Genomic DNA, 23,947 nt, shown 5'->3' on the forward strand with positions numbered 1-23,947 from the left:
CTATCCAGCTCCACAGAAAGCGAAAATATGACTTTACCAATTTTTTCGTTACATTTTCTTAAAGTGCTACTTGATTAAAACCGCTCGATTTATTTCACGACACATATGGCTAATTATCCCAAATCCTTATTATTTGGAGCGAAATAATATTACCAAAATTGTTTTTATCCAACTCTGAAGTGTCGAACAGATATCGACGATTTACGTGCCGGTTGGAATAAAAATCGATGGTATAAAATATATACCAAACAAAATCTCATATATGCGCGGGCGAGGATAGTGGTCGAACGACTAGCCACTAGAGTTTTTGCTGCAAGTTTACTTCGCAAGCGAGCGTAAACGCTGCGACATAAATTTCAACGTATGATGCGATTTACGCGGTAGTTTGAGTTCGGACGATCGCGAAATGTTCTGTACGAACTGTCTTTATTTTTCGTGTTTATGTGAAGTTAGCACGCTGATATCGCGAAAGTACATAATTCTAGTGAGACCAGAAGTTTATTCTAATCATAAATTTTTATAAAAATTATTTCAATATATAATTTACCTATTTGCGAAGTGTTGACGGTAGTTATTATTTTTCTCTTTTGGCAATTTTTGAGCAATCAGCTATTTTCTATGTAAAAACTTGAAATATGAAATGGACTCGACGCTGTTCGCCCGTTGTCGGTGTGACATACGCATAATGATACCTACGCGTTTGCACGCGATTTCTTCCGGTGGTATTTACGTGGGCACTCGCGAAAGCGCGCCTTTCGATACATATACTTTGTCGCTGCTCGGAAACCGCCTCCGCGCGTCCGGATTGCACCTCAGACTCCGCGGATATACGACGCGCAATGCATCGTGGCGTGCTTCGAAGATCGAGAGAGAAAAAAAAAGAAGTGAGACAGTAGTGAGAAGTAGGGAAGAGTTAGAAACGATGTGTCTCGTTGTGCGAAGTAATTGACGAGTTCGCGTGTAGGCGGTCGGGCGCCTAGATCGCCTCAAGCACATTATAGGCTTATCCCCAGAGACGAAAAACGAAACGAAACAGTCCCGACGGGCGAGCGCGAAATCATGAAGGAGAAAAAGAGAGAAAGAAAGAGAGAGAGTGAGGAGAGGAGAGGAGACGTCCTCTCTTCGTAAAGAAGAGGCGAAGAAACGAGATGACGCGAGAGCGAGAGAATAGGGGGGCAGAGAGAGAGAGAAGCATAACGAAGAGAAGAGAAGAGAGACCCTGCTGCTGCATCACCCTGAACTTGCCCGAATACCTTCCCTCCGAACCGTACGATGTGTATCCGCTCACCAATGCACATGGCACCCAAGCGAGTTCTCTTTCTTCTCTCTCTCTTTCTCGCTCATTCTTTCTTACTCTCTTCTTCACGCCTTCCTTGTATCGCTCGTTCGATTTCTCTCTCTCTCTCTCTCTCTGTCTCTCTCTCACTCACTCATTCTCCGTGGTATCTCGCCACGGCTCTCTCGCTCTCGTTCCTTTGGTGTATCCTTCCTTTTCTCTTCTCTTACTTCGTCTCTTCTCGGAGCTAACCCACCCATTTCTTACGCTCTGCAGCATATACCGGGTATACCGAAATATCCGCAAGTCTCTTGGAATTTCCAACGATCGCGATAACAAGATAATAAGTTTAAAAAAAAGAAAATTAAATAAGAATTGAAGAAAGTAGTTACACTTGTACATTTCGATATGTATCGTAAATTGTGCTTTTATAATTTCTTTAACATTATAATCAATAGAAAAAATTACGCGAGATATAAATATCTAATAAAAACATAAACGTTAACGCTAAATTGGTCGTTCCTGTAACATCTTTTATTCTCGTTACACAAATGTGAAATGTAGCAATTCTTTGTATATTTTTAAGTCATGCGCATTTTTGAGATAAAGATTACAATGCCATTGTGACAGCATGTTTTACAGTGCATAAATATTACGACCACGTCATTTGTCAACAACGCAGTCGGAAAAATCTGTAACGCACTATATAATCTTTTTCGTAAACAATTGACAGGGGTAATTCTGCCCGATACGGTAATTCACCGTAAAATCTGAATGAATAAGGCGATGCGGATTGTTAGTACACCCGATATGTAAGCACAGATACACACTGGCTACAGTCAGCATTATACATCTACCCTGACTCGCCTTTACCTACCTACCTGTTCGCTAACGAGCCTACCTGCCGGACTTCTTGCATTCAGAAAGGTTGCCCGAGAGAGGAGAGAGAGAAGGAAGGCAAGGCTCCGTCGATTCGCCGCCCATGGTGCCTATCCCCATGGGTTCGGCAACTATACCCCACGGTGGTGCTTGCGTCTTCCTTTATAAATGGTTAAACAAATTCCTCTTGCGAAACGCCTTTCCCAGAAAGAGATACATACGTGCACCACGAACAGAAAATATGTTTGTTCTACTAAAACCATCATGATTTCATGGACGTGGGCGGAGATCGAAATTTGTTACTTAAAAAGGAGTAAGATGATTTTACTCACATACCGCTGGAAAAACCGTGTGCATACGATTCTCAAAATATTCTAATACAACACTGGAAATATCTCAAACGGTTTAATTTTTTAAAATAAAATAAGAACTAAAAAATAGAAAATCGACTTCCTTTTTACAACTGACAAATTAGAATCGATCTCTCAACTTTTTCAGAATGGGAAGACAATTGAAGACATTTAGGCAACGTTTTTTGGACAAAAAAATAAAAAAAAATTGAAAAGTTTCCTCCCAATAAATCGAGAGAATAGCAATTTAAGAAAACGGTTCCAGGTCTCTTGAAAAATTGACTTAAAATTCTATATATTGTAAACGACCATTGATAATCATAATCTCATAAATCTTTTGCTTGAAACGCTAATTCTAGCCACTTAACTTTTATCATTTGCAGTAAAATAATTTCAATACAATTGATAAATGCAGTCTCATGTTGTATTCTTGATTGGGTTAATTCCAGAAATCTATAGATGTTATCAAGAAGCGAGGTTTAAAGCTTCGCGAGAAACGTGACAGTTCTTGACCTTGATATTTCTTTTTTCGAAAGAGAATATCGCGGGAGTGCCTACACACGTTGCGCGTTCGAGTTTACTACATTGTTTACATTAGTTGAATTTTTGTACGAGGCGCTTAGCGGTGTTAACGCGCCAGTTTCACGGCCATTCGTCTTTATAAAGGTTGCACCGCGACCAGCTATTAATATTACTTTTATAAACTCCCGAAATATCATTTCTAAAGAATTCTGAGTCGGTTATAGCCTAAAAAACGTGAATGTTCAGGCTGACATATGCATTCAAAGATGCATACAAATATTCAATATCGAGACAATAAAATAATCGCCAACGATAAAAAAAAACAAGATAAAATCGAGGTGATTCGAAATTTTTGGCTCATTTGTCGTACATGCTGCAACAAATTGGACGCAACATTCCATGAGTCGGATTGCTTCCAAACTTGTTCAATATGTTACCTACTGTAATCGTTGCTCGCACAACAATCGGCCGCGTTTTGGCGACGACCTGAAGGAAGGAGAACGCGATTCGAGACGGCTTACAAAGTAGCTTTTATTGACGTCGTGCCAATAAGAGCAACGTGGCATATATCTCTCTTTCTTTCTCTCTCTCTCACTTTCTCTCACGCGTAGAATTGTCCAAGTGTCGTTGTCGACGCCTCCGGCGTTCGCGATTATTGCGAACGGGAGAGTGTGGGCAATAAGGCCATCGCCGTCGCCGCCGTCGCCGCCGCCGCCAACGTCGACGGCAACGACGGAGAAGAACCTTTCGAACGGTGACGACGTGCAACGTAATGCGGCGTAATAGCGAGGAAATTAATAGGAGCGGCCGCGTGGCTAGTGGACAGCCATACGCCGGGAACGGGAATCCGAGTCACATATTTTCCCTAGCCGACACAGAGCGCGCGCACACAGACGCGATTATCATCGGACCGTGAAAGCGGCTACGAGAGTAGGCACTTATCGTGCCGCGATCGATTTCAAATGACGTTAATCTAAGCGCGCGAGGCAGCGCGAGATACCTGGTGCTGGCGTTACATCGCGTCGAGCTAAGCCCGGACGCTACGCGGCCACCATTAGGAAATGTCGCGCCGCGCCTCGCGCCTCGCGCCGTTGATACTTGATTATTTCATTCCTTCGTGCCTCGCGATCAATCGCCGGCAACTATATGATACTCTCGCGTCGCAAAGTCTACTTACATGGAATTACTTCTAACGATACGTTACTTCTGACTTCTCATATGGATTATCGATATATGACTTAAAATCGGAGCGTTTCTATACAACGCTATACGTCGCTATGTTGCACCGATATTTCAAGAGAAAGCGGTAATTCTTTTTCAAGGGAAACTTAACAATGTTTTGTAATACACATTGTAAAATAAAAATTACGTTACGTAGGTACTCATTACTCAATGGATATTCTTGCGCATATTACCTTCATTTAAATAAACCTCCAGCCAGCTGTTTACCACGACGCGGACGCAACGGAATGATGTATCGATCCCGTTGACTTGGCAGGAATTATAGGGGAGGCTAACGAATAATTAAACTCACGCGACGCGCGCGAAATTGGCGTCGATATGATTTCCCGCGTCGTTCGCGAAATATCGAGAGTTAACTCTCCGCGACGAAAGCGATCTACCGTGACTTTTTTCACGTTTTCACGCGGACATGGACAAAATACAGAAACTGTACGATAAAAGAACAATAAAAGACTTACCGAAAACGGGACTGTGGTCGGATCTCGCCGACGTTTTTCCCGTCGTCGCATAGGTCCCGGGGAGCGTGCCCTTTTCCTGCAACACACATGCACGCACTTAATGCTTCGTGTCCTGCGGCTACAGAAATATTTGGGAGGGTGGATGAAGAATATGTCGAAACGCGAAACGCGAAACGCGAAACACGAAACACAATATGGAGAACAAGGAAAATACGTCGGTGGGACGACGAAGAAATGGATCCGCACCTCTGACTCCGTGAGGTCGATGAGATCGCTCTTGTCCTCGGTGAGATTCTCCGAGGACCTCTTCTCCTCCTCGCCCTCATCCTTGAAGACCTTGACCTCGTCTTCGCTGCCGAGATCGTCGCCGCCGCCGCTGCTGCTCACGTGCGGCATTATTGTGGGCACGCGAGCGACGCCGACGGCCACCGTCTTCCCTCACTTCCCTGTCTTGTCTCGTATTCCTCACTTGCCGATCGACTCGTATTCGGTGTGAGAAGGCTCGTCTCCGTCGGCGGGCGAGATGACTCACGGCGAGGAGTTTCAAGATCTCGAGTCGAACACGTTGAACGTCGTCCGTCGCTGCCGGCGATACGTTCGAACGATGGCCGACGGAGCGACGTGAAGTTTGCACTTGTAGAAACACCGACTCAACCGACCGCGATCGCGATTCACTGTTCACATTCGATTCGAATCTCACTGAACGCGCGCGTCGAATGCGGTCCGAACGAACGTGATCGGAGGCAATTTCGTAGCACACAGCGTTTATACCGTTGCCGTCGCCACGCCGCGACCCGCGTGCCGCCGCGCCGGTACGTCTCGTCTGTTCTCGTCACGCTGACAGTTGAACGACGAGGTTAGGCCGTACCACTTGACCCGAGAGACAAAGGAGTCAGCGAATGCTCCGCGTTTCTTCGCGTACCGCGATATCCGTCGGCGCTCCGGAGTCCAGAGTGAATTGGCGTGACGCGAGTCAAAATGACAACCGTGGCGCACTTGAGTTAGAACACTCGCGACGCGCGTGGAGAATACGTCTCGCCGACCGGCCGACGGAACGAGACGGCCGGGCGCGCCTCTCGACCCTCTCGATCCTCTCGAGTCGATCACCGCGCTCTGTCGCGCGACACAGCCGCGCGCGCGAAAAGCGCGTGAGTTTAATTTCCGGTCGTCGCGCGCGGTCGGCGTCGTTGTCGAAGAGAGATACGCGTGGGAAGGTCGCCGCTACTGGAGGAGGAGGAGTAGGATGAGCAGAAGGAGGAGAAGAAGTAAGGCGGCGTAGGACGGGAGAGGAGAGAAAGAGACAGAGAAGCGTGAAGAAGAAAATGTGGCGGATAGAGATAGGTGGTATACAGAAGGCAGGCCGTGACGGTATTAATGCGCGGAGTTTACAGTGGAGCGAGGTGCGCGTTGCCTTGTTCCTCCACTCACTCCCGGTTCTCTTTCTCTCACTCTCTCTCTCTTGAAGTTAGCTCCGGATGGGATTCTCAGTGCGCGCACCGCGAGCCTGGTTTGCACGTAGCATACCCGCACAAAGACGGTGGCCACGATGTTTCCGCGAGCGCACGATACTGCGATTCCGTGAACGGGCCCGTACGATGGACACGACGCGCGACGAATGCGGCACCACGACAACTACGGCACTCTCGTTGTTGTTGTTGTTGTTTATGCTGTTTTTGTGGACGGTGCACGCGCCGAGCGGTCATCGTGCCCGTGAGTGTCTAACAAGCAGTGTTCGAGATTGCGTGTCGTTCCCGCGTATACCTATATCTCGCCCCGACTCCGAATGTCCCCGATACGGTCTACTTGGATGCTCGGTGCCGACTGCCGGCGACGGTGAGCTCGGGCGGGCGGCTCTCCCACGCGACGACCAATCACGACGCCGGATTCACCGCGGCGGTTTCCCTCGCCGACGCGCCACCTCGCTCCCCCGCGATGCCGCGCTCAGCCAGTCATGGCAGGCAAGGCGGCGAACCGAGCCCGTCCGACCGAATACGATCTCGCCCGAACGTGCTCCGGCCGGCGCCGTCTCCAGTTCTCCACCGCCGCCGCCGCCGCCGCCGCCGCCGCCGGCCGCCGGCCGCCGCATACGCATATCCGCGCTCGCGCGCACGCACGTTCGGCTCCGCACTGGCCGCGATCATGCTCGTAAATGTCGTTGGTTATTGCATTTATTCCTTAGGCGAATCGTTGCAAGTTTCTTTTCTGCCTGTTAGTCGAATTCTGTTACATATATTTCGATTCTTTGCGTTATAGATTGTTTCGAGTATATAATTATATTCCTTCGCACGTTTACGTATATTATACTGTATTCATTTCAAACGATGCAAGGCAGCGACGATTACCGATAAGAAGTAATTATAGATTGATACGTCTTTCCTTAGATATTGGGATATATACAAAACAGTAACATATAATATGGTGTATAACTTATTGCACATTCTCTATTATCTTTTGATTTTATGAGCTACTTCCAAAGATATTGGTCATTCGAACTAGAAGGAAATTACATTACGAAAGTGAATACGACGTATCAATCTATCCATAACATATTCTTTATTGCTATGTATTTATGCTTATTTATCTTGTGTAACAATTTACTTTATTTCATGTATTATCTATTTCATACGAATGGTCTAATTACACGAACTTATTACTATGTAAGTTATAGTCTTACAAACAATAGTTGAAGTTACATACAGTCCAGAGAAAGATTAAGAGAATATTACTTCTTTTGAGAAATCAACATTCAAGAGTTATTGTATTTCCTTAAATATTGGGAAGCGTATTAGTTTATGCAATTGACAAAAGGATCATTCGTCTGAGAAATATTATGTATTATATTACTTGCAATTTATTTCTTTGTATCATCATTTCTTATTTGTTGTACGAATACTGATAAGGTTTTTGGCAGTTTTCCTTATCCATGCAACAAATGTTGGTATTCTGTAATTATTTCTGCCAAGTAAAATATATGATCTCTCCCTCGAACAGTAAAGTGTATGTGTCGTTTCATCTACTCATTAAATCTAAAGCCTAGGCTCCTGCGCGAGCTTGTACGAAACAAATTCTTTTTCTCTTATTTTGTAATATCTTATCGGATCGGGAAAAAAGAAATTTATCGAGTACGTAGGTACTCATCGTAAAATAAAAATGGCGGGATCGTCATGAATTTATTGTCCAACATGGCACTTACGCGAACTTGCTCCTTGCTCCTGTGTGAAGCAGTTAGGACAGGTGCACGCGTGATTTCTTCATGGCCACGGAAGGACGTAGTAATTTATGATAATTTATATGTCCGCTACCGCCCATTGCAACTAATTTCAGCGTTTACAATTAATATCTATATTGTCGAAAGGATATCTAACGTTACTGTGAACTTTAATATACATAAATGCTCGTGCGTGAAAATTATATGTTATAGAAATCGAATATCATAAGCCATTTATCGATGAATATAAGAAACTGATTTCTCAAAAAATATAACAATGGGGTTTTCTTATATAATATGATTTTTTACTGAAATAATTATACTCCTATTCCGGTACGATTTGTGTGCGCGATAAAGAGAAAAGGATATTGTCATGCATATAAATCTTTCTCTGTACTTATTTTATTCTGTACCGTAATTCATGGAAAGAGATCACATCGAATGCGCGCGCGTTCGCGTTTCGGATTTCTGAAAATTATGTATCTATATATGAGCCGAGAGAGAAAATCCGGAATAGCTGTGTTTCCTATGACGATGACGGCGCAAAACCGAGAAAACAGCTCCGCGTATTTCCGACGCTCTTCCGAAATTACGACGATATTGCCGAATCGTGGTGCGTGCCGTCGAAGCGCCGCGCCCGCGCCGTTGAAACATATACATTGCAGGATATATAAACTCCGACATACAAGCGAATTTAATACGTCATGAAAGCATCTAAATTCGCATCGCCGCGCCGATGAGAGCTGCCTCCTCTCGCCAGTCTCTTTCAGCGAGTTTTTCGACTCTCGATTTTTGCCGCCGTTGTTCCTTTTTAGACCGTCGCGTCGTTCAAACTAAATTTTAGCCGCACCACTCTGCGAGTACAGCTCTTTTTCGTATTTAATAAATTTTTAATTAGTCTCGTAAACTTTACGAGCACAGCAAATCTATCATATGTAGCATGGAGTTACATGATTAATATATACGCTTAAAAATGAGTGCGCGAGCGCTTCGATATGTTCGTCCTATTGCGATGTCCTGTATATTACGATGCAATCAAGTGTAACTTTATTATTGCAAAATAGAATTCAAGTAAAGTTCCGTAGTGTTTTGCCTTTTATAAGATAGATTTCATCCTTTGTGCTATTGGTAGGAATTCCATAAAATTATTATCCAGGTCCTATATATGTAATAAAGAATTAAATAGGAATACTAGGAATAAGTAAGATAGCAAAATTGCACATTTTATGGTGGGACTGGTGGGAGCTTGCTGCCGCCATCCCATGTACCGTTGGGAAAGAGCGTACATTTTGCAAATATACTTATCCGGCTTATAATTTATGCTCCGCAATATTTTTCGGCTGCGTAATTCTCGGCCGCTGCTGCATCGCGAGTAATACGCGCGGCTTTTAGTAGTCGGATATATGGAGATGCGAACACGCAAAACCCGCCAGTTAAATGCATATCATAGTTGAAAAATAAAAAATCTTTAATACCTTCATATATCCAGAGATACTTACGACAGCGTGTGTCGCATTCGAACGCTACGACAAAACGATGATCTATAACGTTCGTATGTTTTACATACTACTGTAAATATCGTTAATTATTGCATAATTCAACCTTATCGGTGATTACGCGTAAATCTCATCTGATTGTTGCTAAATTATACCTTAATGAAATTAAATAAGGCTCAGGGTTTTTATGTCTCCGATATCGTGTTTACATATATAAAAGCATGAAAATCGACACTAGCTGAACGATAGAAGGGGAGACATATGTAAAATCAACAATATGAATAAATAATAACAATTTAATTGTTCCGAGCAAATTTAAATTTGTTAAAATGGTCGATATATATATATGATTCGCAAGCTACAAAGAATCGGAATTTCAACCAGTTCCATGGTGACATCTATATGGTATATCTGTTAGGTCTCTGTGTACTGAGAAGATAAGACGGATCGCTGACTTATCATTATGTGCAACTGTGTATGTACTGACAATGAGATTCATTTCGCTTTACTTTTTTTATTCTGTAGAAAACATTTGTTTTATATTATTTATAAATATTATGTAATACCAATGAGGCAGAAGGACATTATCTATGGCGCTTTATTTAATGATTATAATAAATGTTGCTGTTGGGCTTAACGTCCAGCACATCGAAAATGAATTGCAATGTACGTCGCATACATGCAATATACTAAGTATTTACAAGTTTTTTGGGGGCAGGTTTTCTTTTGAACCTGCGTCGTTTCGACGATCTTCGATTCGTCAAATTACGATAACAATGTATTTTCAATTCCCGGATTTGTTCTTCCAAATTGGACAGTATAGAAGTCATCTTCATATCGCATATTTCTATGTTTTTGTCCGCCAAACTAAAAAATAATATGACGCTACATTATTAAACATAATTTCAATTTTTGATGTTATAAGTTACGGAAAAATATATTTTACGCAAATTGTATAATTCATACTTATCGTTCTTGAAGGATGTCTTGGTGGCTAACAAAAATAAAGCTTCTATTAGATCGGCGGGAATCTTAGGAGGCGATTCCGTAAAATGACTCATATGATGAAAATAATTTTCACGAGAGACCAACGTAATTTTTGTGGGAATATCGCGTCTCGAGTGCAACAGCATTCTTAAGCGAGGATGTAGCCAATTGCTGCGAAAGATTCTGTGTGACGTCACCCTCTCTAAATGTGCGACAAATTCCGCTTGTTTCAGTAGTCGACGTATGTGGCCCTAGTGTGACAATATTAATTCCGATGCTGATTAATCCTGCAGACTAATCTGCATATCGATCTATTGTATACAGCTTAATTTAACTTGATTTAGCTTAGTGTAGCTTTTGGCAATTAAGAGTTCGATTTCTAAACATTCGTATATCCTACCTCCTTCTCGAGACCTTGAATATCGTTGACCGCCAAACCGATCATGAGATTAATCAAAACGATACTGGCGAGCATAATGAAGACGAAAAACACAATTCTGCTTGTAACTGGTAAAAAAGTACCATTGTCATTCTCGGTGCTGTTTGACTTGTTCTCTTTGAACAGGTCCTCGTACTCGTACTCGCCCATCATCATTACCATAGTCCTTACGATAGTCTTCCAGAAATCGTCAAATTGATCGTTTCCGTGAAACAAAACTACAAAACTCAACGCGAATCCGACAATCAGGTAGCCAAACGCCAGGAGAACCTGAAAGGAAATAAAAAGTTCTGGATATATGTTGTTTTAATAGCAAGAGTGATACGCGAAATGGAATCTGATATGTGATATCATCGACGCAATTTTTTCAAATCCGGATTCGTTTCTCCGATAATTATATTTATAGTCACATTTGTTGTTAGAGAATTCGTCATAGCAAGCGCGAGGATTACTAAGCTGAGCGATAAAATCTTGAGATGAATAATTATATGCATAAAGGTAATCACGATGGTTGAGTTACTCTCATCTCAAGCATTAGGTTTCCGCTTATATATAAATAGCACGATTATTTTAAAATGGATTTATGACGGGAAATTTCGAAATGCTAATTATATTTTTGTATTTTGTAATTGGATAGATTTCGTAGAATGTATAAATCATAATAATGTTTACTTAAAGAAAAATAACGGTGCATCAATTGTTTCGTCTAACCTTTAGAAAGTTCTTCAACACCGTGGAAAACATGAGCGCGTAATATCCCCACATTGGAACTCGACCAATTAATAACATCATTTGCATCCAACTCAACAAGATTGCGATGCTGATGGAATGTAGCACCCAGTGCACGCAATGGCGAGTCTCAATTTCTTCCTTCGAGCACTTAACAAATTCGCCCGCTATCGATGTCACCAAGGATAGCATGGCGCATATCAGTGATAACCACGTCTCGAGTTGTCGCAAATAATGCCTGAAATGTTTCGAGAATATATATGTCGCGTATAAATCAATTGAAAAAATTCAAATTTTTATTACTCGGAGATGCGCATATTTACTTGGGTTCTAATATAACTTGAATCATATTGTGAAACAAAAGAAAACAGGAACAGGTCGCTAGGATTCTTCGAGTCACCACGTGGTCAGCGTCATGATGTGTAAACATTATAGCGTAGACCGAGAGTGAAATGACGAAGAACAAGTGTACAAGTATAAGAAGAAAGAAAAGTATCCTTAATCTCGCCCACTTTAGTCTGAGAAACGTCTCCACAAGTGGATGCTGTAATATTGCCAGTTGCCTTATATCCGAAACTACGGCTATAACGGCCGTAACTACTGCCATTTGCATCTGGTGCTTTGGAGCCAGTATACCGAAGTCAACGGTAATCTTTAACAGAGACGTTCCATTCATTAGAATTCAGTAAAGGCAGCATAATAGAATAAGAAAGTAGGATATCTGTATCTGCACGTAAAAGTCTAACGGGAGACGTAAAGCGATCCTTACATTCTCGTATTTCTCCGAAGGAGTATTATTGGCCGTTCGTACGCAAGAATCCAAGATATCTGTTAAAAAGGCCAATGGTCGCGAAATATGAGCGAATATAGCATCAACGACGGTGACACCAGTCTTCGTCACGGCGGCTAAATTAGCTCCATGACTGATTAAAACTCGTACGCACTCGCGATGTCCCTGATAAGACGCTCTATGAAGAGCCGTACGATTGATCTAAGTGGATAATACAAGAAAGCACAGAGATATAGTAAGCACAGAGATGTAGAAACTAATATACAATTTTGTCTTGTAATTTCGTCTGTTATACTTAAATTGTAGCATTCAGTATAGAGCTGACCTGATCGCGCGTATCAATGTTATGACGTTGCATTACTTCAAGTAGAACCATTAGTGTCTCGATACTCCCTATACTCGCGACGATATGTAGAGGCGTGCTTCCGGAGCTCTTGCATTTATACATTGGCCATGCACCATTTGACAATAATATCTTCGTCGCTTCGGCACTACCTAGCATCGCTGCATGGTGCAAAGCAGTGGTACCTAGTAGAGTTGAACGTGAATTATATTATATTTATCTTTGATTCACAATTGATATATACATAAATGTCATTAAAAAAATTTTTTTTGGCAATAACAGATTTCTCATCAAGTATAAACGATGATATAGCGCGATTCTATCGATATTGCGTAACGCTCGATTGATATTAACTAATACCCGTGTCCGGATGAATAATGTTCACGAACACCTTCGCGGCGACCAGAATCCTAATGATCTCGACAAACTTAGTCATCTCATTGAGATCATCGCGATTCACCGCGCTTCCTGCCAAGAGCAACGGAGTAACCAGGCACTCGTCTTTAACGTTCACATCCGCACCGCCTTCCACCAAAACGCGCACGACGTCTGCGTGATTATTTTTTACTGCCTGGTGCAACGGCGTTCTTCCCCAGCACACGGGTAACGGCAACTAAAACGAAGCATCGAAAAAGGGAGCTGTTTTTTTTTCTCGGGTTTAGTAAAAATTCGCGAATTATCTTCGCGGTACGAACTTTTCTTCCTACGAGTAAGCATTTTGTCAGCGAAGAATATGGGATGTTCTTGGTACACGAATAGATACCGACTTTAACGTCGATGTGCCCTCCGTGTTGAAGAAGCCACTTTGTCACGTCAGTATTACCGTTGTGTGCCGCATAATAAAGGGCGCATCTACCAATTTTATCCATACTGTTTATGTCGGCGCCTTTTTTGTAGAGTTGATTCAACAGATCAATATTCCCCTGCCACGCAGCCATGTGCACGGCTGTCACTTGAAGAGCACCCACCGGACGCACGTATCTATTTTTGCTATCACGCGCCAAAATTTTACTCGCCTCGTCGAACTCTCCATTCTCGATCGCTAATATAAGCGCGATATGATCCGGATCGCATTCATGCATTACGATTTTTCCGTTTTTTCTTGCGTCAACGATATAAATTGATCAGTCTACGAGTCCAAGCATCTCTAATGCTCATAAGAAACTGACGCACAATGCGCGTAATTAACGAGAACATCTAATCATTATCTGCCGGATGTGGCACGCAGGGGATATGATAATGTTCTTTATTTGGATATGATTTTATTTTAATTGTTAATTTACGTCAATAGCTTTGGTTAAAGTATTGATAAAGTATTGATATATTAAAATAAAAATCCGTGGCTTCTAAATAACTATAAATTGACATATAATTATACAGATTTTTGGATTTCTGTTCTTCTCGAAAAATAACTCGCCGGCTGATGCGCAACAGCGGAGTTGTTTTAGCGTCCATTCGTATCGTTAATGAAATTCTTTATCCGTGTTCCGAAAACGATGTCCAATCAACTTTGTTCCGAATTTCGAAGTCGCGCGACACAACGCGAGACGGAGTCATTGTCGGTAAAAGCGAGATTGATCGTCCGAAAGAACGTATAATCAATATTATACTATCGAATATATTATCGAATGCGACGTACCTCGGTATCTATATAAATTTCGCGAAGCACATGTATTAAATTCGATACATCAGTTTTTCGTAATCTAAACCGCCGCGCCGGGACCCGGCGGGCGCGATTCATTCGCGTATTATCTATTATTATTCCGCGATGCGGTCTGATTGTAAATATTGTGATGTGAGAGTAGGGATGGGCGATGTTCTCGATTAATCGAAAAAAGCGATATTAATCGATTTTTAATCGATAGTTTCGTCCGATTAATTTTTCTTCCGATTAATCGATGTCCGATATTTTTTTCCTCAACATCGATTAACTGACTTCACTAACTTCACTCATAGACATAGACCGGATGGAGTTTTCCACTAAACTAAAGACTAACCTGAGTTGGCCATTCGGCGACGTGAGTCACGTGGGTGCACATACAGGACGCAGAAAGTGCGGAAAGTGCGGAAACGCTTACCGCGTGGTAAGAAACTAACCAATCACTCTTTCGTTCTTACAAAAAGCGATAATTGATTGGCTACTGCATTGCTTTCTGCAGCGCGGCGTGCGTTTCTGCGTCCTATATACGGGTTGTTCGTGGCCGAGTCGATCCCGTGAAGGGGAACGTTCAAACGCATAGAGATATAAGAATAGAGTGCGCGAGTCATATGCTAGCACGTAAGAGGCTGCGATATAGGAATAGAAAAAAGAACGCTGCATATAGGCCCTTTCTGTCTTTGTCTACGCGTGCATGCGAAACAAAGACAGAAGGGGCCCATGCGCAGCTTTCTCTTTTTATTCTGCGCAGCTTTCTCTTTCTATTCCTATATCGCTTTTTCAGCTCGCTCGCGCACTTTATTCTTATATCTCTATGTTCAAACGTCGACGGTTGAAAGCAGTTGAAAGTTCGCCCGGTTCGCCATTATTGAAGTTGAAGAAGAAGAAGAAGCAAGAATAAGATAAGAAGTTTTACGGGTGAACCACGGCTTGTTTTTGGCATCGTTCTGGATCCTGTGTGTACTGTGTAAAAGCTATATCTCAGGCTATTTTTTTGGTATCGTTCTTTTCTCTTCTTATCTTCTTTAATCTCTTTCTATTTCAATTTATTTATATACAGTAACTAAACAATGTAAATATGTGATAATGTTTGTACCTTGTAACAATATGCATGTGATTGAGTGAATGATATAAAAACAACAGAAAACTTTTCATTTTAATTAATAAAATTGTAATATTTTCAGCGATACCACACTACTGGACAGTCTGGACACTATGCACTTTTAAAAAAATATACAATGCGGATTTAATAAAGAAAACTATGTAATGTAACTAAAACAAAAAAAATTAATATTTTAAGATTTAAAAAAATTAATTTAACTTTTACAGGGGATGGGAAGCCACTATATAGTGGCGTTGAAACTGTCACATCAAAGGCAAGAAGAAATACAGTGAATTACAATAAACTTTACTCAAGGAAAAGCTGTAATATTTTAAAAATAGACCCCCTCCCCCTAAAGATTAAAAGTAATTTAAAAAATATAACGATTAATCGATTCCTCGATTTTTTTTATATATATAATCGATGTCTCTGCGATTTTTTTTCTTTTAATCGATTTTTGAAATATCGATTTGTTTTTGAACATCGCCCATCCCTATGTGAGAGCGGCGGCCGGCGGCCGGCGACGTTAAAGCGCGGTGTGCGCGCCGCGGTAAACACGAGTAGTGGGGGTAGAGGAGCGGTTCGAGGCGTGCTTACGTCACGCATACCGTGCGCGCACCGTGCCTAGACACTTGTAGCCCCCACTTTGTTCCTACCAATCGCATTGACGAGAAGCCGTTCGCCGCGGCGCGGCGCCCGCGTCCCGCGACTCTCGCGCTCCATGCATCAGTGCAGAGCCGCGGCTTCTTCGTCGTAATTAGTCGTAATTTTTCCGTTGCCGTGTAACTAAGTAGGTACGTGCCGCGTCGCGAGATTAATGCCGGGAGTGTCGTGCGAAGTGTTGGAAAATATCGCGGAGATCGCGCGATCATAAGCGACGATATCGGTCGATTTTCATGAATGTCGTGAGTGAGTATGGACGCGACGCCACGGTTGCTTTTGGCGAGTGAAGTTGGCCGTGCGATTTACGAAATTCCGCCATGTTCGTCTACCTGCGGGACATCGCGGATCGCGGCACGGGTGCGGCGTCGAGCGGATCGTACAGCTTTTTCGCCGTAATTTTTCCGTCGCTGTGTAATCAAGTACTCGCCGCGAGATTAATGCCGGGAGTGTCGTGCAAAGTGTTGGAAAATATCGCGGAGATCGCGCGATCATAAGCGACGCGATCTTATCGTCGATTTTCGTGCAAGTCGCGAGTGAGTAGTGACGCGACGCCATGGTTGCTGTTGGCGAGTCCGCGAGTGAAGTAAACCGTGCGATTTACGAAATTCTCTGCCATATTGTCGTCTCCCTGCGGGACATCGCGGCACGGCGTCGAGCAGATCGTATAGTTTCGTTCGTAGCTGCTCCGCCGTAATTTTTCCGTTGCCGTGTAACCAAGTACGCGCCGCGAGATTACTTAGGCTGCGTTTCTTTTGGGCGCTCACGCGCTCACACGCGCTGTAAGCATCATTCTATCTTCGTTACACATCGAATATCAAACGAAGATAGAGCGATGCTTACAGCGCGTGAGCGCCCAAAAGGAACGCACCCTTAATGCCGGGAGTGTCGTGCAAAGTGTTGGAAAATATCGCGGAGATCGCGCGATCATAAGCGACGCGATCTTATCGTCGATTTTCGTGAAAGTCGCGAGTGAGTAGTGACGCGACGCCATGGTTGCTGTTGGCGAGTCCGCGAGTGAAGTTAACCGTGCGATTTACGAAATTCTCCGCCATATTGTCGTCTCCCTGCGGGACATCGTGGCACGGCGTCGAGCAGATCGTATAGTTTCGTTCGTAGCTGCTCCGCCGTAATTTTTCCGTTGCCGTGTAACCAAGTACGTCGCGAGATTAATGCCGGGAGTTTCGTGCAAAGTGTCGAAAATATCGCGCGATCATAAGCTACGCGATCTTATCGTCGATTTTCGTGAAAGTCGCGAGTGAGTAGTGACGCGACGTCACGGTTGCTGTTGGCGAGTCCGCGAGTCAAGTTAACCGTGCGATTTACGAAATTCTCTCCGTCATATTGTCGTCTCCCTGCGGGACATCGCGGCACGGCGTCGAGCAGATCGTATAGTTTCGTTCGTAGCTTCTCCGCCGTAATTTTTCCGTTGCCGTGTAATTAAGTACGTCGCGAGATTAATGCCGGGAGTGTCGTGCAAAGTGTCGAAATTATCGCGCGATCATAAGCTACGCGATCTTATCATCGATTTTCGTGAACTTTCGTGAGTGAGTGCGGAGTGCGTCAACCGGCCAACGGAGTACGGATTAACGCTGCAACGGAGGACCTGGCGAATCGTGGAGAGGAGGAGGAGGCCTGGCAAAGGCATCGGGCCCCGACGGAGCAACCTTGGGGTAAGTGTTATTTCTCATTTTTAAAATTAATTGTTTTTTTCTATTTATTCGCGTCGATTTATCTCTGATAAGCAAGAAATAATTTGAGAAACCGAACGTTTATCTAAAATTTTATAAAAGTTTATATTCTCATAAAGGTTTTTGTCAGGAAATAAGTAAATTATATATTAGTAAATCTAATTAAAAGACGACGTAGACGTGACGTTTAAAAATTATTTTTTGAAACATTGATTATTTTGAGCGTCTATTTAATATGAATCTTTCATTTTTGTGTTACAGAATCATCGGAGCTACGAGGCTGAGTAACTCCGTCCGTTGCGCATCGGTCGGTGAGTGACTTTTTTTATAATGATCACTTGATATCTGAGGTGAGATTGGGTGAGATCAAATAATGTTTGCGATTTATTTCGCGGTTCGGTTCGTGGTTCGCGGTTCGCGGTTCGCGATTCGGATTGTACTAATTTTTTTCCAACATTGATTTATTTACCTATTGATTTATTCATCGTTTGATTTTTTAGCAATATTAGTGAGAATAGCATTTAATCGCCCAGAGAAACTTGTACGTTCGATGTATGTCGCGTGCATATCAACGCATACATTGCGCTCGCCAACGAATATTGCCAATCTCACTTGACCTCCTCGGTGAGAAAAGCGTAATATATATTCCGAGTTTGTCCGGTCGTTCGTTACTTGGAGGTGCCACCTCAGCAATGCGCGGCGATTAGAAGCCCGTTAACGATTCGTCGCGGCGGTTTAAACGCATTTCACCGGAATGTCGGAACACACACGTGCCTCTCTCTATCTCGACCGTGCGCGCGTTTCGTCGTGAGGTGTCGACCACGGAATCGACTGTTCCGTGAGACTGTTAAGTAGCTCTAAAGACGACCATGTTCCACGTTTCTCGCGCGCGCGAGTGCGATCCTCACCGATTGCGACCCGTCATGAAAACGACTTGCTAAACGGTTCGCGTACACCTCGCTGCCGCACTTTTGTAGAATATAAAGAGTTTTAAGAGCTAGGACAACGCCTTTCACATTGGAGAATATACATCAGATATAATCATTTTTCAAAAGCGAGGTTTTCGCGATAAGTGACCGCGCGAGAAACAGGAATTGGATACCTGGCCATTACACATCCTGTCACGACACAGAGCCTCGATAACGGCCAGAGAATAATTGACCGCGATCGTATTTAATGGACGATCGGTTCGCTGCTAACGGCAGAATTTAATCGACAATTATTCGCGAGTTTTCGTACAATGCGACACTACCGAATGTTTTTCTATCTCTTGTACATCCGACTCGTGACGACATTGACTCGGGATACTAGCGAGTCGTGTTACACCCTACCGACGGTTGTTACTGCTATGACAAAGGAACGATGTTGCTGGAATTTACACGAATTTCGAAAAGCGCCGTAGAAAAAGCCGTTCGACTATCGAAGAGAAATGTATAGAGAAGAAACAAAAAAATACACAAATCTGTGCGTTTACATATGCGCAACGAAACGCGCCCTACCAATTAAAAGAATGCGATTCCATGATGGAACAGTCTGACGAAGTCAGATCAGAGCCCGGACAAAAGACGCGGCACGGACGCGTCGTTGTCGTCGAGAACAAGGACGGTTCAATCATAGAATCGTAGAATTCATCGTAGAATTGATATTAACACAGAAGACGTAATAGATTTATTCGCCGCGAAAAAAGCTAGACGGTTAAATTTTATTTTATAATTAACTATAATTGTCTATTATAATAGTAATTTCATAATGCATTTGGTCACACAGGGAAAAAAAATTGCCCTCTCTTTTTTCATCAATGTCAACGTTTCAGACCCCAAGGAATTACAAAATGTAAAAAAAATTTTTGTCCATTATCTCGAACTTAGGTGGTACGTATGTATGCTGCTTTGCGCTCTAACTCGCGAACGAGAATGCGTTTTAATTTCGGTTACATATATATATATATATATATATATCTCTTTTTTCTTTTTTATTTTTTGAATTGATAGCAAAGCAAAGAATACAACGACCATACCTACCGGTCCGACAAAGATCAAGGTTTTGCCGGGTGGAAATGTAAAGAGCGAACGATTGAAGTCTTGCGGCGCGTATCTGGCGTGGTCGCATTGCGAGAACGATATAAGGATCTGAGGAATCAAGAGTCCTAAATAAGTAATTTTCCATTTCTGAAATAAAAAACGGACAGGAATGTTACAGGATATTATATTGAGCAGAATTCGATTTTATATCGGGCGTTTTACTGCATTAATTAATAATTAATAATAAGATTGGTGTTACTCGTTAACGATGAGGTTTTTCGCCTCGTTTTGACGTACCTCGGGGCTATCGTGAATTTATAGTCGGCGTCGTCTTTAGATTTGTAGAATTCGAACTGGATATCTATTTGTCCCAACATTAGTTATCCGGTCCATTGCTACGATTATTACAGCTTTTTTTATTATTATGTCGCTGCGGCGTCGAATAAAGTCGGGATTAATAATCGCGGACAGCTCTCTCGGTTTATAATATACATAACGCCGGTTAATATTCGTCGCGTTTGTAGCTTTATATAAATTTTACGTCCGACATTGGCCGAACGCGGCCGAAAATATCCGAGATTTTTATGGAGGATTCACATTGCGTCCGATGTTCGACGTACGACGATCCGACATCCAATAAGAAATTTTTGTCTCTAATAATAAATTCTGTTGTTGGATGTCGGATCGTCGTACGTCGAACATCGGACGCAGTGTGAATCCTCCATTAGCTATTGCGTCCATTGCGCGTCAAATGCGCTTCATTTCTCGTCATCAACCCTCTTACCCTCCGTTTGATTTTTTAATTTTGGTTGTTTCGTGTACATTATGCTATTTAAATTCAGATATTCGCGATCAAGATATAATCTCGAAGATTTCGATTAAAATGCGGTTAATATATTCTTTGCATTCTTTGAGTCGGGGCCGGCCGCTTGGTTGCCTTTACCTTTACCTAAACTTAAACGCATAAAAATATACAAACAAGCGCAGTTATCGTGCCTCTTCTTGTTTAAGACATTTTCGTTATTTTTTTTTGGAACTTGTAGCTGAAACTTATCAAAAATATATTTTAAAAGAAATACCTAATACAGATTTCTCTAAACATTTTTACGTAATATTTAATTAATATTTAAATACTGTCTAACATTCCTTTTGTAATACGTTAGCTCCAGTTTAAGTGCACAAGCAGATATAGTTTCCTAGAGATATCAAACTGTTAGAAAAAACGTGGTCTAAATTTTTTAGGTAAAGAATTAAAAATTGGTAATATGGAATACACATTGGAAAGACTACTGTGATTCCATTTTACGTAGTTGCCATTCACATATTTCATTCATAACTTCCGAAAAAAGTACTGTAGGTGAAATAAGAACTGCCGAAATTCAGTAGCTTTGAATCGGTAACATTCGCCTAAACTTCTCGTGCGCGAACTTTTTTGGACAACTATGTGTAGCTATTGTTAGTAAACGCTCGGAAATATACCTTTTTGTTTATATTTAGTGCTCTTGGTTTAAATTTTTCACCAATCCATGCAGCCAGTAAAATATCGGTTCGGTTCCGGTTTCGGTACATAAAAATATTTAATAAAGGTTTCGGTTTCTCTGTTTCGGTTTTCTAGCTAACAAAAGTATCGGTATTGCGCAAATTAGTTTTTTCGGTTCCGGTTTATCAAAATTTTTTATTTGAAATTTGTATTAAATTAAATTATTTACATATTATCAGTTTTTTATTAATGATTTATTTTTAATACGTAATTAGGATAATAATTGTATCAATAATTATGTGCAAAGCATTAATGGACTTTAATTTAAAATTATAGATCTATTTTTCACATATGTTTTGTATTTTGACACGTAGTAGTCCTGAGAAATGAGGAGGGGAGGGAAGTCGCTGACCACTTTCATTTACATAAATTACAAAAATATTTTCTATTAGGCTCTAGAATCTATCCATTTCCGAGCCTATTCTTTTCAAGGCAATAGATTATAATATATGCGCAACTTAGTTTTTTTCCGGTTCCGTTTTGTTAAAATTTTCTTGAAATTTTTATTAAATTAAATTATTTACATATGCATACTGCGTGTGCCACTGTAAAGTTGGCACCGCATTTTCAAAAATCGTCTGGATGTATCTTTTCCAGAAGAAACCTTTCCCCAGCTTTTTTTCTTTATTTGAATGAATGAATAATTCTTTAAATGAATTTTTGACTCAATGTGTTCCGTACAGAACATTGCCAGCTTTTTTTATCCGCGGTTCTATAGTACTATAGTTTCGTGATTCTGTCTTTCTTCGTGTCTTTTATGTTTACGTGGCTTGTTCGTTTTTCCGTCATGTTTGTCTCGAGCATTGCCGGGAAGGCGCGGTTTTGTTCGGCGGGACTGCGCTTGTGCGCCTGAGTCTCCCTTCCATCAACGGAGGTCGTCACGTCGGAAAATTTCGAATTTTTAAAGGACCGTTTAGGGACATCAGCGGGTTAACATTCCGGTGCTTCGTGTCGACGTGGTGTCTTGGATGTTGCATTGTTCAGTGTGACTTTGACTTCGCAGAGTATCGTGAGTTCGTCTGGCGGCGGGTCGTTGACCTGGTCCGGAGAAGGGTCTCTCCTCAGTATCTATCTTCTCAGTACACAGAGACCTAACAGATATACCATATAGATGTCACCACGGAACTGGTTGAAATTCCGATTCTTTGTAGCTTGCGAATCATATATATATCGACCATTTTAACAAATTTAAATTTGCTCGGAACAATTAAATTGTTATTATTTATTCATATTGTTGATTTTACATATGTCTCCCCTTCTATCGTTCAGCTAGTGTCGATTTTCATGCTTTTATATATGTAAACACGATATCGGAGACATAAAGACCCTGAGCCTTATTTAATTTCATTAAGGTATAATTTAGCAACAATCAGATGAGATTTACGCGTAATCACCGATAAGGTTGAATTATGCAATAATTAACGATATTTACAGTAGTATGTAAAACATACGAACGTTATAGATCATCGTTTTGTCGTAGCGTTCGAATGCGACACACGCTGTCGTAAGTATCTCTGGATATATGAAGGTATTAAAGATTTTTTATTTTTCAACTATGATATGCATTTAACTGGCGGGTTTTGCGTTTTCGCATCTCCATATATCCGACTACTAAAAACCGCGCGTATTACTCGCGATGCAGCAGCGGCCGAGAATTACGCAGCCGAAAAATATTGCGGAGCATAAATTATAAGCCGGATAAGTATATTTGCAAAATGTACGCTCTTTCCCAACGGTACATGGGATGGCGGCAGCAAGCTCCCACCAGTCCCACCATAAAATGTGCAATTTTGCTATCTTACTTATTCCTAGTATTCCTATTTAATTCTTTATTACATATATAGGTCCTGGATAATAATTTTATGGAATTCCTACCGATAGCACAAAGGATAAAATCTATCTTATAAAAGGCAAAACACTACGGAACTTTACTTGAATTCTATTTCGCAATAATAAAGTTACACTTGATTGCATCGTAATGTACAGGACATCGCAATAGGACGAACATATCGAAGCGCTCAAATAACGCACTCATTTTTAAGCGTATATACATTAATCATGGCACTCCATGCTACATATGATAGATTTGCTGCGCTCGTAAAGTTTACGAGACTAATTAAAAATTTATTAAATACGAAAAAGAGCTGTACTCGCAGAGTGGTGCGGCTAAAATTTAGTTTGAACGACGCGACGGTCTAAAAAGGAACAACGGCGGCAAAAATCGAGAGTCGAAAAACTCGCTGAAAGAGACTGGCGAGAGGAGGCAGCTCTCATCGCCCGCGCCGTTGAAACATATACATTGCAGGATATATAAACTCCGACATACAAGCGAATTTATTACGTCATGAAATAAATTACTACGTCCTTCCGTGGCCATGAAGAAATCACGCGTGCACCTGTCCTAACTGCTTCACACAGGAGCAAGGAGCAAGTTCGCGTAAGTGCCATGTTGGACAATAAATTCATGACGATCCCGCCATTTTTATTTTACGATGAGTACCTACGTACTCGATAAGTTTCTTTTTTTCCGATCTGATAAGATATTACAAAATAAGTC

The 23,947-nt window shown here is 41.9% G+C and overlaps 2 protein-coding genes across 2 annotated transcripts in view; both read right to left on the minus strand.

The window, feature by feature from the left end:
* The window catches only part of LOC139824402 (protein pangolin, isoforms A/H/I/S), a 176,455-nt gene extending 171,172 nt beyond the window's left edge, over positions 1 to 5,283 (minus strand). The window contains exons 1-2 of the mRNA XM_071796956.1: positions 4,974 to 5,283; positions 4,728 to 4,803 (exon numbers count right to left, since the gene is read on the minus strand). Of these exons, the coding sequence (XP_071653057.1) occupies positions 4,728 to 4,803; positions 4,974 to 5,123 (226 nt within the window). The 5' untranslated portion in view covers positions 5,124 to 5,283. The remainder of the gene's footprint in view (positions 1 to 4,727; positions 4,804 to 4,973) is intronic.
* Positions 5,284 to 9,810: 4,527 nt separating this feature from the next.
* Positions 9,811 to 13,898, minus strand: LOC139814251 (transient receptor potential cation channel subfamily A member 1 homolog). The gene is made up of 9 exons (XM_071780384.1): positions 13,415 to 13,898; positions 13,080 to 13,332; positions 12,702 to 12,904; positions 12,356 to 12,577; positions 11,910 to 12,238; positions 11,569 to 11,824; positions 10,819 to 11,127; positions 10,398 to 10,669; positions 9,811 to 10,298 (listed from the first exon to the last, which is right to left on the minus strand). Exons 1-9 carry the CDS (start codon positions 13,799 to 13,801, stop codon positions 10,121 to 10,123), a joined length of 2,409 nt encoding a protein of 802 aa, XP_071636485.1. The 5' UTR covers positions 13,802 to 13,898; the 3' UTR covers positions 9,811 to 10,120.
* Between the last annotated feature and the right edge of the window lie 10,049 nt (positions 13,899 to 23,947).

Source organism: Temnothorax longispinosus, chromosome 1, assembly GCF_030848805.1.
Source record: "Temnothorax longispinosus isolate EJ_2023e chromosome 1, Tlon_JGU_v1, whole genome shotgun sequence".
In the NCBI taxonomy this organism is placed as follows: Eukaryota; Metazoa; Arthropoda; class Insecta; order Hymenoptera; family Formicidae; genus Temnothorax; species Temnothorax longispinosus.

Excerpts from the sequence above, each read along its gene's own strand:
- LOC139814251 (XM_071780384.1), bottom strand. The coding sequence starts at position 13,801 with ATGCATGAATGCGATCCGGATCATATCGCGCTTATATTAGCGATCGAG. Across the intron at positions 13,333-13,414 it reads GCTTACTCGTAGGAAGAAAA|TTGCCGTTACCCGTGTGCTG; the intron begins GTTCGTACCGCG and ends GCTTCGTTTTAG. Across the intron at positions 12,578-12,701 it reads ACATTGATACGCGCGATCAG|ATCAATCGTACGGCTCTTCA; the intron begins GTCAGCTCTATA and ends TTATCCACTTAG.